We start from the raw sequence: 13,939 nt of genomic DNA, 5'->3' as shown, positions 1-13,939 counted from the left end.
TGCCACAGTTTTACACCGGATGCCCTTCCCGGCTCAACCGTCCTTATTTTATCCTGGTAAGGGTGTGACATTAAGAGCGTACTGATAAGTGCACCACTCAAAAGCTAGGCTCTTCAACGCCCCCCCAACCCCCCCCCAAACCAGACATAACCACTCATGTCTGTGTAGATGTCTGATCTGCCAGTCCGGTGTTTGAATTTCAGTGGTTCTATGGGCTGGTAGACTAGCATATTGTACTGCTGAACATAGGACGTATCATTATGACACTTTTAAAGCCTTAGTTGCACTACATGCCAAAAACAATGATATATGAGATTCAGCTACAGAAAAAAATGACTCTAATCAGAGCCTGTTGGGAACTGTTCACTTCTTGTAGCTAACATTCAGTACAGCTTGTTTTTGCTATAAAATGTATTCACTCACATACACACCTTTCTTCCAACGCATGTGCAAGTGTGAGCAGGGGGCTTTTGATGTTCCTTCGCAGGTTGTGCTGGAGCAGAGGGAGACAGCTGTTCCATAAGGAAGCACACAGACACTGTATCACCTGAGCATCCCCATCTTTCACCGCTCTACGCAGCAAAGTTTCCAGTCGGCCTACTACATCTACCCAAGCCTGAGAACAAGAAGTACATCCATGCTTAGCATCTCACAGTACATAATGCCCACTGCAAAACAGCTGGACTACAACCATGAAAATATGATATAATGTGCAGATATCATATTTTACTTTATACATATGTAGATAGAGAGAGAGACAGACAGACAGACAGACAGATAGATAGATAGATAGATAGATAGATAGATAGATACTATATTTATCCCGAGGGAAGTATAAATATAGAAATATAGATAAAGATAAAGATTTTGTTATAGGTATAAATACAGTGTATCACAAAAGTGAGTACACCCCTCACATTTCTGCAGATATTTAAGTATATCTTTTCATGGGACAACACTGACAAAATGACACTTTGACACAATGAAAAGTAGTCTGTGTGCAGCTTATATAACAGTGTAAATTTATTCTTTCCTCAAAATAACTCAATATACAGCCATTAATGTCTAAACCACCGGCAACAAAAGTGAGTACACCCCTTAGTGAAAGTTCCTGAAGTGTCAATATTTTGTGTGGCCACCATTATTTCCCAGAACTGCCTTAACTCCCCTGGGCATGGAGTTTACCAGAGCTTCACAGGTTGCCACTGGAATGCTTTTCCACTCCTCCATGACGACATCACGGAGCTGGCGGATATTCGAGACTTTGCGCTCCTCCACCTTGCGCTTGAGGATGCCCCTTTAGGTCTGGAGACATGCTTGGCCAGTCCATCACCTTTACCCTCAGCCTCTTCAATAAAGCAGTGGTCGTCTTAGAGGTGTGTTTGGGGTCATTATCATGCTGGAACACTGCCCTGCGACCCAGTTTCCGGAGGGAGGGGATCATGCTCTGCTTCAGTATTTCACAGTACATATTGGAGTTCATGTGTCCCTCAATGAAATGTAACTCCCCAACACCTGCTGCACTCATGCAGCCCCAGACCATTTCATTCGCACCACCATGCTTGACTGTAGGCATGACACACTTATCTTTGTACTCCTCACCTGATTGCCGCCACACATGCTTGAGACCATCTGAACCAAACAAATTAATCTTGGTCTCATCAGACCATAGGACATGGTTCCAGTAATCCATGTCCTTTGTTGACATGTCTTCAGCAAACTGTTTGCGGGCTTTCTTGTGTAGAGACTTCAGAAGAGGCTTCCTTCTGGGGTGACAGCCATGCACACCAATTTGATGTAGTGTGCGGCGTATGGTCTGAGCACTGACAGGCTGACCCCCCACCTTTTCAATCTCTGCAGCAATGCTGACAGCACTTCTGCGCCTATCTTTCAAAGACAGCAGTTGGATGTGACGCTGAGCACGTGCACTCAGCTTCTTTGGACGACCAACGCGAGGTCTGTTCTGAGTGGACCCTGCTCTTTTAAAACGCTGGATGATCTTGGCCACTGTGCTGCAGCTCAGTTTCAGGGTGTTGGCAATCTTCTTGTAGCCTTGGCCATCTTCATGTAGCGCAACAATTCGTCTTTCAAGATCCTCAGAGAGTTCTTTGCCATGAGGTGCCATGTTGGAACTTTCAGTGACCAGTATGAGAGAGTGTGAGAGCTGTACTACTAAATTGAACACACCTGCTCCCTATGCACACCTGAGACCTAGTAACACTAACGAGTCACATGACATTTTTGAGGGAAAATGACAAGCAGTGCTCAATTTGGACATTTAGGGGTGTAGTCTCTTAGGGGTGTACTCACTTTTGTTGCCGGTGGTTTAGACATTAATGGCTGTATATTGAGTTATTTTGAGGGAAGAATAAATTTACACTGTTATATAAGCTGCACACAGACTACTTTTCATTGTGTCAAAGTGTCATTTTGTCAGTGTTGTCCCATGAAAAGATATACTTAAATATCTGCAGAAATGTGAGGGGTGTACTCACTTTTGTGATACACTGTATATACAATAGGAGTAATTATATACATTGTTTTTTATATATAGGTATATATAGGGATACATATTAAATATAAAAAAGTATAATATTAGCTATAGGTATGAATGAGTATAATAGGAGTAATATACAGCTAATAATAATAATAGCATATAAATAATAATAATACAGATAATTACTGATATAAACTCAAATAGGTATAAAATTAAGAATTAAAGGAATATGTAGGCTTGGATATGGCGGTGCAAATGTGTGTCTTGGTTTGAGTTTGGTTTGATTTAGTTTAACTTCCCCACCGTCATGTGGTGTTAAACAGTCTGACTGCATGGGGTAAAAAAGACTTTCTCAGCCTGTCTGTTGAGCAGGACAGAGACAGAGACTAAACACACCCCACTGTCTGGTGATTGTGTTGTTCAGAGGGTGGTGTGTGTTATCCATGATTGATAAAAGCTTGTATCACCTTACATATTAACTGAACATTTGCATATACTTGAAAAAGACATGTATGACATTTTTGGCATTTAGCAGACGCTTTTATCCAAAGCGACTTACAGTACTGTGACAGTATATTGTCTAAGCATTTGAGGGTTAAGGGCCTTGCTCAAGCACCCAAAAGTTGCAACCTGGCAGTGGTGGGGCTTGAACCAGCGAACTTTCGATTACAAGTCCAGTACCTTAACCACTAGGCTACAACTGCCCTGATGTCATGAATGGGACAAAGGGGACAAAGACCCTAAACTGATGTTAAAACAGGTTCTGGAAAAGTTCAACCAGGCTAAAACAAAGCAGTGCCAGAATCTGTTGATAGTGTCAAGACATACAGTACATCGACATAGAATTAAGTGTTCCAATCCTGAAGTCACAGAAAAATACAGCTGCAAAATCAGTGAAATACAGTGTTGTATGGGTTAGTTAAAAAGTACCATTTAATCATAATCATACGGCCGCATATTTGATTCGACACAGTGTTTACGCTGGATGCCCTTACTAATGCAACCGTCATATTTATCCAGGCTTGGGACCAGCATTAAGGGTTAGTAGCCCGAGGCGCCTGTACATAAATTGAGGAACGTGGAAATCAATGTGCGTGCAAGACTAGCCTCAAGCGCGATTCCACTTAGGTATGGGCGAATAAAAAGGGGTCGTGAACTGCACACATGTCAGAGGGAGCATGTGTCAGGCGAATATACCCTCCTCTGATACGATCAGGGTCTCCAGCAGTGGAAGACTATGCTAAATCAGGAGAAAAAGACAGAAAATGCATAAATAAAATAGCAAAAAAAAGAGTAATTTTAAGCAAATGCTTTACCTGCACGGTGCTTTTGGAGTAGTCCTCAATAAGGTCTTTGTGTTTTACAAGGGCCAGTAAACACTCAACACACTCCATCATAATGCGCTGTCCTACAGTCTGCATGGAAAATAGTACACACAGTTTAATCCTGATCACTTTGCTTGGGGTGTAATTAAAGAAAGGTTTGTATGTGTAAAAATATGCAAATGTGACAGCACCCTCAATAAATCTATTAACTGATTTTATTACAGACTCGAATGAGAACTGCATCAATTTGCATCTGTGTGCTTGCATTAATCAATAAAAAGTATAAAAAGGACTGTCAGTGTACATAGAAGCATTTTGTCCTTTGATGTTCCTATGATGAAGAGGCATGTACTTCTAAGATGCTTTAATGAGCCCACCTGCCGTGAAGCTCGGCTTGGGGGCTCAGTTATGAAATCATGTCCTCCTGGCTTGCCAAATATTGCTGAAAGAGGGGGCATGGAGGTGCAGATGAGACATAAGTTCCTTTTAATTGACAGTCACCTTCACCTCAGAAAGTATTAATTTGTTCCAGGAGAAAGTGACAGATTTTGCCAGGGAAACACTGGGTGTAAGGCAGCCCTTAGACAGCTAATCATCGTGAGGAGATCAGTGCGTGACTCTCTGTGCACGAGACTGAGCCCCATTTAAACTCGTCTCGTGCAGGCGAAAAGATGCAGTCTGCCATTGCACACATGCCGGAGGGGGCATTTGTTAGTCACGACTCTCCTTAGTCACGAGTGGAAATCAGCAACAGTAGAGAGAAAGCTAAATGTAATCAGGTAATTGGATACAACTAGACTGGGAGAAAAATTTGGGGAAAAAATAACTGCATAGTGTTGGCGCACAACAACAAAATACATATAAAAAATCAGAACATAAGAAGCATTCTGTTCACTCACAGTGTTACTGACTGGCTCTAGCTCTGTTAGACAGTTCTCTGTGATCCTGGGTTCTTTTAAATCGAGGGAGAGAAATGCAAGTTCCAAAAGCAGCTCAATCCTGCCAAAAATGAGCTGTTAGTTATAGGCTTGTTCATTTATATGACAGCTGTGAGTCAGTCTGATGAGGCCCAGGAATAAGCATGCTATCAATCATTAGAACATTAATTAGAACATTAATGATCTAAATGTTAATCCATACCGAGTAAAATTCCTACCTTTCAGCTAATGTGATAGAAAGGCTGTGATCAGTGCCAGGACTGTGGGAGGCAGGTGACTGGGCCTGGGAGGGCTGGGTGAGCAGGAGAAAAATCTCTTTCAGTTTATCAGAACCATCTCCAGCTTTACTCAAAGTCATGCTGTAAACAGACAGACAAACAATGTAATCAGGTTTAATGCTCAGCACTGGCTATACATTTGGACATTCAGTGACAGGACAGTCTGACCATACAGATACAGACATGCCTGTGGGAGAACATGCTCCTTAAACTTTAGGGTTGTAGTTAGCTATTTGTATGGAGTATGGCTAAAGCTAGCTGTTTTAAAACTTAAAATCTAAGTGCATTTAGCCCTAGCCCTCAGTGTCCTAACTCCGCCCTCTTTCTCAGTGAAATGCCCACAAAACCCCCTGTTTGTCAGCCTTGAACTTGTACAAAATATAGTGAACGTCATAACATTATATTAATTATTAACTTATCAATTTTAACAAATTTGTATTCTGGTCAGGGTCCTGATGGTCCAAAGCCACCAAGAAATACTAGGCGCAGGCACAGGGTGCCCGTTGATTGCAGGACTTAAAGTACTCAATCAGATTACAAAGTTTAAGTAAGTGGGAGGGCACCAGAGTACCCAAAGGAAAGACATGTGAACACGGGAACATTGTGTACCACTGTGACACTCCACATTAGATTAGTTTATTTTTGTTGCTCAGGGGTCCAGGTTTGTGCTCATATACCAAGTATTATGGCCTGTCTTGACCACCAGATTTTGCAAGTTTGAATCTCAGCTCTGCTACCAGCATCCGGGGGTGGGAATGCCAGAGAGGTTTCCTCATGATCTTTGCTGGCTAATCGACGACGCCTGCACAGAGACGGGGAATAATGGTCCACTGCACACGTTTCGTAGCGGTTGTGTGTTAATTGTGGCCCTTCTCTGTCAGAAGTGGAGGTCAGCAACAGTATAAGAAGTGAAATACAATTGGGTAATTGGATATGACTAAACTGGGAGGAAAATTGAGAAATGTGCATATATAAACAAAAATTAAGACAACTAACAAAGTGATAATTGTAAAACCTTTTTATAGCTGAAACGTAACAAAGCTGTTTAGCTCAATAATGTGACTAAGCGTATTAAACTCCTTTTTGTACACCATAGCTGCGTCCGGAATCGCATCCTTCCATACTCAATAGTACACGAAATGAGGACGCGAGAGCGGTTAGTATGTTCAAATACATAGTATACACAAAAAGGTACGCGAGAAGTACCCGGATGACGTACTTATTGGGCAGCCATGTTTGAGTATGCAAGCGATGCACACTTGCGGTCCGTTAATGTATCCCATAATGCAACTGGAGCTGCGTAGGCGTTCGAAGCGGAATAAGAAACTGAGTCCTCTGTTCACAAGTGTAAGTAAGATAAATAAAATAAATAACAAAAAGACGATAAATATCCAACATTTTGGCAAGTGGGGTTTGTAATGAGTCTGTAACTATGGTGATATTACGTCATCACGTCCTCACTTAACGTTGGTAAGATGGCGTATATACTGTAGTACGTAGCGGTGTTGTGTGCATACTGCATACTTCTGTACTGAAAGTATGTACTTTTTTACCGGCTGAGTAGTGCATACTTTCTCCAATCTAGTGCATACTCTGTAAGTATGTGATTCCGGACGCAGCTCATGTCTAGATTACTGTCAGTTAAATATAAGTATGTGAAGTACATGGTGTTCGGTGTTATGAACTGACTTCACCAGTAATGTGATATTTAAAAAAATTATAGTGTCAAAGCTCTTTGCAATTTTAGGAATGGTAAAATGGGTTTCTCACAAATTCATGACAAATGGGTTTGTTATTAATTTGTCCATAAAAAGTTGTTTCTAATAGTTGATTCTGTATTTGAAAAGCAAACGAGATGAGGCAAAAAAAAGCATGAAAAGAAGCCCTTAAAAGCTTAAATTAGTTTGAGGGGCATAATGCTGCCTCTGATAAAAACACAGTTTGACAGCATCCTGACACAGTTTTAAATAATTTAAAAGCAAACATTAAGATTCAGGATTTGTTTATATACATAAGTGTTGCTCAACATCAGAGTTTCTTAAATCTTTCACAAGTAAAAGTCAAAACTAGGGAAAAAAATGACATTGTCGTGTCTATAGTATGCAAGATGAGAACAAGAACTAACAAAGTGACATAGACCAAATTCAAAATGTATATGTAAAAAAGCAGTCTTAAAAGTCCAGCTGAGTTTTTCCCTGCTTAATACATGGTGAATTATTGGTTCAGTTTTGTCATTTTTGAGTTTGCTCATTTTACTAATTTTTGCCACCCCACTTGCTTACAGTTGAATAAAATCAATCACGTACAATAAATTGGTACAACAGTCTCAGGAAAGCCCTAACCTGTTGTAGCATGACTTTTCCCCTGTGCACAAAATCAGTTCTATAAAAACAGGGTTTGACGATTTAACTGTGGAGAAACACCAGTGGTGTGCAGTGGCTTGCTAAACACGTCTGTCGATTGCAAACAAAACTAGTTTTACTGCACCCATCAGACCATGGCATTTGTATTACAATGAAAAATCTAGGACTTTCTCTACAGATCACAGTTTATTTAAAACTCAGGATGTCACTTGGAACCATTTCTAAGGAATTCTAGATTCATAGATCATCTTTACAAACCCAGAACTGTGACTTCATGCTGAGAGGAAGTTTGTCTGGATGGTCAGATAGGATCTAACATCCAAACAACCACACAAAACAGATGTACTGAGATATAAGCTGATGGAGCACAGCTGAGATTTTCCAATCTCAAGCAAGCTTTTCATCATTATGGGTTTAGAGTTAACTCGCCATCCAATTCGATATAGCTTGAAAGGATATACCATGAAAAATGAGATAAACTGCCTAAATTACGGTGTGCAAACTATGTAGAGATGTATCTAAGTAGACTGGTAATTGTAATTGTTGCCAAAGGGCTTCAACAAAGAACCGAAGGGTCTAAACAGTTGTAAATAGACTGTTTAATGACTAAAACAAGGTTTTAAAAAACTCTAAAAACATGTTTTCACTTTGTCATGGACTGTTAGTAATAGTGGCAATTATTTCTTTTGAAATCAAACCCTTAACACAATAAAGTGTGCAAAAAAGGCAAGAGGTCTGAATAGTCCAAATCCACTGTGTATGTCCTGTATTGGTCTGTAAGTATATTGTCTTTTAGTTAGCTTAAAAGCAATTTAAAGAAAAGACTCTTACTCATTGCTGAATGTTCCAGTAATGTTAGCTGGTACAATGGTTGCAGCAAAGCAGCATGGGTCCGCTGTTCGCTTTTTTTAAGGGTACACCATTTTCCTACCAGGTACCTATGCAAAAAGTGGACCGGCTAATTTAAATTGCTTGGCTGGAAGTGAGTGTCTGTTGCACTGCAGTTGATTAGAACCTTGTATAATCTATTCAGTCTAATACTACTCAGTGTTTCCATTTGGCGTCTGACAAAAGCAATCGTGACCAGAACTCATCAACAGTTTTATCTAGGTCAGGATCATGACAGGTTTGGTTAACTGGGCAACACTGGGTGCAAGGCAGGAACACCCTGGACAGAAATCCATCTCAGGCAGGGCTTTGGCCATCTCCCATCTCCTCCTAAGTCATTTCCAATTAAGTCTGTGCAGATGCCTGGGCAGGTTAATTAAAATAAATGATGATTAAACAACCAGCTTTAATTACTAAATGTTCTTGGCCTTTCTGTCCACTTCTAAAGAAACTATTAGTAAATTAAGCAGAAAACTGTTTAATACTCACTGTTTAAGCTTCTGCATTTTGTAGATAGCAAGTACTTTTGCGTTTGCTTGGGTCAGAATATTGGAGACGTCCATAAGGTCATGCCGCACCTGTAAAAGTCAACCAGAGCAAAACATTGGCACATAAAAGCAAATGTGAAATGCATTACACACCTGGGGACCTGACAGTTTGAAAAATACAGGTATATATGCAGGCCTAATTTTGAAAACATTTTGCCAAAGCCAGGGGTATGAGGGGTGCTCAGCTGTGTGGGCAGAATGTAATAAAGCCTGTAAGTGACCAGAGGGAACAGCGATGATTTACCTGTATGGAGAAAATGCGGGGGTACAGCTCGGGCGCATGGAGTTCTATAAAATCAGACGTGACCTTAGAAAAACTGGCAGCCTCTGTCTTTTTCCCAGCATCCAGCAGGCAGTCCACATAAAGTCTGAACATAACAAAGCGAGATGGTCGTTTGAGGAGGGCAGCTCGGAGACACTTACTTAGATCAACATCAATCTGACTACTTGAGAAACCTCTGCGGTCAATATTACATCATCAGTTCAGCACGCCAGGCAAGGTCTGGGTCCTGCACTTCCTGCAGAGCACTGAGCACCTGGCTGAGAGAGGGGACCAGAAACTGCCATCGGCCAGGTCGCAGAAAAACCTGTATGGTCTGGAAGTACAGCAGCGATGCATTAAACACCAGAAAATGGTATCTGCAGGAGAGAGAGAGAGAGATAGATGAAAGATAGCAAAACATGGATGAAAATAAAATATTAAAGCCCCCCCAAAGATAGCATAACTAGCATGACTTTAAACACAATCTAACAGCTAAGTTTAGCTTAACACAGCAGTGCTTTTGGGACACTGAGCCCAGTTGAATTATTTAGTGATACTGCTCTCTGATCAGTGCTGTCAGATTTTGACTACGTCTCAATTCCTGCCGTCTGCTGACTCTAGATCCAAGTTCTTGCAAAATGCAAATGAACATCATAGAGTAGCAGCCATACAGTAAGACCCAGGGGGCAGGAATGCATGGTGCTTGATCTTCATTTTAATTGAGGCAGTTGTTACAGTTATGTGTAAAATGAAGCCATCCTCTCCCTCAGACACAGAGACTCCCCCAGCAATCACATTTGTATGTAGACAGCACCGCTGGGACCTACTGATAGTGGGCTAGCATCCTGGTGCCATCTCTTCCTTAGGTAACTAACACACACACACTCAAGCCTGGTCATGAAAACAACATGGCCACCTGCTTCTTTTAATTGTAGCAAAGCCAATTAGTCTGGGGATCCCAATCGTGTCTGAGAAGGTTATATTCGCCTGCCCCATGCCTTCTCCGACACGTCCTTTGACCCCTTCTTGTTCACCCATACCTCACCACGCACTGATCTCCATGCTCCTCAACTTCTGTACAGGCACTTCGGGTCACCAACCAGGGCCCTTACACAGCGTTTGAAGACCCCACCCACTTATTAGCCCAGTCTTGCCCACCCAGCAGACTGGTGACCAATTTTGTCTGCTGCAGGCACTGACAATTGTGCCCACTAGAGGGCGCCAAGCCGACCGATAGCACAGCTGAGATGAGATTTGAACTCGGGGAGTTCAGAATCTCAGCGCTGGTGTGCTAACGGAATATCCCGCTCCACCACCTGGGTGCCCAATGGTCCAGTTTTGATGCTCATAAGCCCACTCTGGGTGTTTCGACAGTGGACTGTGGCAATCTGCAATGCATTGTGTGTTATAACACCTTTCCATTATAGCCAGCATGAAATGTTTCAGCAGTTTGTGCTACAGTAGCTGATCTAGGATCAAACCAGACAGGTTAACCTTATGGCCTCTAGGTCTTTAACTTGTTTTCTAAGCTTGTCTCCCAAAATACACCCAGCCTTGTAGAGACAATACACAAGAAGCAACTTTAAAACTTTAGTCATCTTGGCATTCTTGTTGATTGTACCAAAAGGCACAGAGATTATGGTAATTTTGGTCAGAGATTATAAAAAAAAAAAAAAGCCTACCTCGGCTTGCCTTTGGACACTTCTATGGCCTTTAAATAGTACATCACAGCCTTCTCCAAATCCTCCTGAAAATAGAACACAGAGACAAAGAAAAAAGAGAAAAACTTCTTTTTATCCTGATACTCAAGAGAATAGCTAAAACGCTGTAGTGCCATACGGTACCCAAGCATGCACTAACAAACTCTATACCCTCATGATCTATAATGCATGTGTTCCTCCTGTGATGTTTCTCAGAAGATTTCCAAAGAATTCAGGCAGCACAAATCCTTACCACACAGGTGACAGTGCGTGGCGAGTTCAGCTGAGCCTGGCAGAAGTATGCGCGGCAGAGGAACTGATTAGTTGGGGGTTTACTCTCTAAGTACATCATTAGGCAGTCTTCTGTGATCTCCTTACATCCCAGCTGTAACCACAGAACACAGACAAACACAGAGTCCTCATAATGTTTCATTATTTTAATCCTGTCCTGAATTCAATTTACACTTTTAAATATTACGCAATAAACAGGTCAATCAGGTAAGAACCAGGTAAGAGTATCGAAAAGAAGGATCTACCAAAGGCTCAGTCTTTGCAAGCAAAGATGGGTCGTGGGTCACTACTTTGTGCCAAACTCTCTTAAAATAAGTTTAAAAAGTACATTTCTCAGTCCAGAATTGCAAATAATAATTTAGGTCCCTCACCATCTACCGCACTTACTATTGTAAAAAGATTCAAGGTACTCAAGAAATCTCAGTCAGTGTAGGGCAAGGCCTAAAACCACCTTTAGATGGCATTGCATGAGAAACCATTATGCTAGCATGATGAATATAAGCACATGGGCTCAGAAGTACTTCAGAAAACCACTGTCACTTAACACTTGTCGCTGCATCACAAAATGCAAAATACATACATTAATTTTTATGTAAAAACACCACCAATTTATCTGGGCATGATATCATCTCAGATGGACCAAAAGACAGTGGAAACGTATGCTGTGAATAAATTAATCCACGTTTCAGGTTTCGTGTTTTCAGGGACAAATGCATGTTGAGTTCTAAGTGCCAAAGACAAACAGAACAATGAGAGCGTGTCTGGGATGTCTGGGATGCAGCAGTTACAGAAGAGAGGGTCACATAAAGGTTTCATAAGTCATCTATACTGGTTGTAACAGATATTGAGCCATTGCATATGTGGTCACCGGAATTTACCATAAAACATGAATTTGTTTTTAAAATGGTTTAACCTAATTGTAACACTTATTCGTATCTTGATTATTATTTTAATAAATTCAAGCTCTTTAATAACTGATACTTGCAACACATTAAAAACTGGACAATGTGCTAACACACCACCACTGTGGTCTAAGTTTAAAAAAGGTAAATACCAAGGGCCAAGGGTAATAACCAAGGGCCATTGAAACTAGATACTAAATAAAATTTTCAGTGCAAAATGAAAAACCAAAATACAGTAACAGTTAATGAACCAATAAGGGACGTAATCAATTATATCAAAAATAAAGACATGGCTCATAAAGACATGGTTTGGCAAGTTATGCCAACTTCACACTACACAAATCACTTTCCAGCAAAGTATATCTTACCAGCCATTATAGCCACTGAGGAAACACAAAACCGTTTCTGTTCTTTGACAGTCCAAGTCCAAGATTTCATATATTTTAATTATTTTTTTGTAAATGACAAAATCTGGTGAAATCTGGTCAATGATATAAATACAGCAACTTCATTTCCTAATCCCTTGTTAGTGATTATGATTGACTGCACCATGTAAACAGGCCTTACTGACTGCACCTATTGAACTGAGTCACAGAAATAACAATAGAAATCTCAGTGCGAAAGTGGATCATTGATTTTCTTAAAATGTGACTTGGAGCAAGTTTAGGGAACTTTGGTTCCTAAGATCATCTGTACTACATTTACATTTTCAGCATACATTTAGCAGACACTTTTATCCAAAGCGACAGTACTGTGACACTATATTGAGGGTTAAGGGCCTTGCTTAAGGGCCCATCAGTGGCAACCTGGCAGTGGTGGGGCTTAAACCAGCAACCTTTCCATTACTAGTCCTGTACCTTAAACACTAGGCTACATCTGCCCTAACAATTGTCCACCATTAAGTTTAGAGGTTAAGGGGTTTTGGTTATTTTCATTAAAAACCAGCCAAATACTACAGATGAATCATATAGGAATCAGGCTCTAATGTCTGCATGATTCCACTCGTTTGTAATTTTTCCAATAAAAACAGGACTAAATGATTATGAGATTATAAGACGCTTACCCGAAGAGCCTGCTCTGCACACAGCACATAGAGCTCAGAAAGAAAACACCTGGCATCTGCTGCTGTCTTTTCAGAGACGACCTCTTTAATTACGGCATATGCTTTCCTCACTGCTGCAGGATCTACAGGAAACACATACAGTGAATTAATAACCCAAAAGTATTCATAAGCCTTGACTTTGCACACTTGATTGTGTTGGAAATTTTAAATGAACTGCCATTTCTACCCATCAGTCTACATACATAATGAAGTAAAATGTTTTAAGGAGATTTTTTGAAAACGGATTAAAAATGAAAAAATGATATTAATTTAATACTTAAATACTTTATTTTAATGAATACATTTAACACTTTGTCAAAGCCTGTTCAGCAATAGCTGCATGTCTTCACTGACGTCACTGTTGGGACGCTGTTAGCCAGGTGATGTGCAGTGTGAGTTCAAATTTTCACCTCATCAGACCAAAGTACTTTATATTCCATTTAGCAAACTCTAAGCTAGTAGTGCTAAGCCACCGCAAGCCACCAGAAGAGCTTCAAAGATTCCAGAGATCTTTGAAACTGTAAAGAAAGTGTGGAACACCATTTCTCCTGAGGAGATTTTCTAAGCTGGAGTTTTAGTGATAGTGGTAAAATATTCTGTCTGACATGCTGGTCCAAACTCTTTCACAGGTGTACACACAGGTGTTTGTTGCAAAAAGAGCAGGTTCTGAAATTTTCTACATCTTAGCATCACTGCTGAGGTTGACTGAGTTAACAGTAGTTCACCAAACAGAAAAGATATTGAACCAACAACTATATGGAGTCTGAGAAATACAAATCCTTGCCTCCTGTAACTGTAAGGAATCATGCAAGTTCTAGACTCGTCCAGTTGTTTCTTCTGTGCTC

General features: G+C 40.7%; 1 protein-coding gene across 1 annotated transcript in view; it reads right to left on the bottom strand.

Moving 5' to 3' along the window:
• LOC134314712 (cilia- and flagella-associated protein 46) overlaps positions 1-13,637 on the bottom strand; it is a 92,542-nt gene extending 78,905 nt beyond the window's left edge. The window contains exons 1-11 of the mRNA XM_062995404.1: positions 13,568-13,637; positions 13,056-13,177; positions 11,053-11,184; positions 10,782-10,846; positions 9,312-9,476; positions 9,082-9,205; positions 8,779-8,867; positions 4,979-5,119; positions 4,722-4,821; positions 3,814-3,912; positions 432-616 (exon numbers count right to left, since the gene is read on the bottom strand). Coding sequence (XP_062851474.1) covers positions 432-616; positions 3,814-3,912; positions 4,722-4,821; positions 4,979-5,119; positions 8,779-8,867; positions 9,082-9,205; positions 9,312-9,476; positions 10,782-10,846; positions 11,053-11,184; positions 13,056-13,177; positions 13,568-13,637 — 1,292 coding nt within the window. The remainder of the gene's footprint in view (positions 1-431; positions 617-3,813; positions 3,913-4,721; positions 4,822-4,978; positions 5,120-8,778; positions 8,868-9,081; positions 9,206-9,311; positions 9,477-10,781; positions 10,847-11,052; positions 11,185-13,055; positions 13,178-13,567) is intronic.
• Between the last annotated feature and the right edge of the window lie 302 nt (positions 13,638-13,939).

Source organism: Trichomycterus rosablanca, chromosome 5, assembly GCF_030014385.1.
Source record: "Trichomycterus rosablanca isolate fTriRos1 chromosome 5, fTriRos1.hap1, whole genome shotgun sequence".
NCBI classification, from domain to species: Eukaryota; Metazoa; Chordata; class Actinopteri; order Siluriformes; family Trichomycteridae; genus Trichomycterus; species Trichomycterus rosablanca.
Note: the sequence above shows the minus strand (reverse complement) of the source record. Positions and strands in the feature narration are given on the sequence as shown.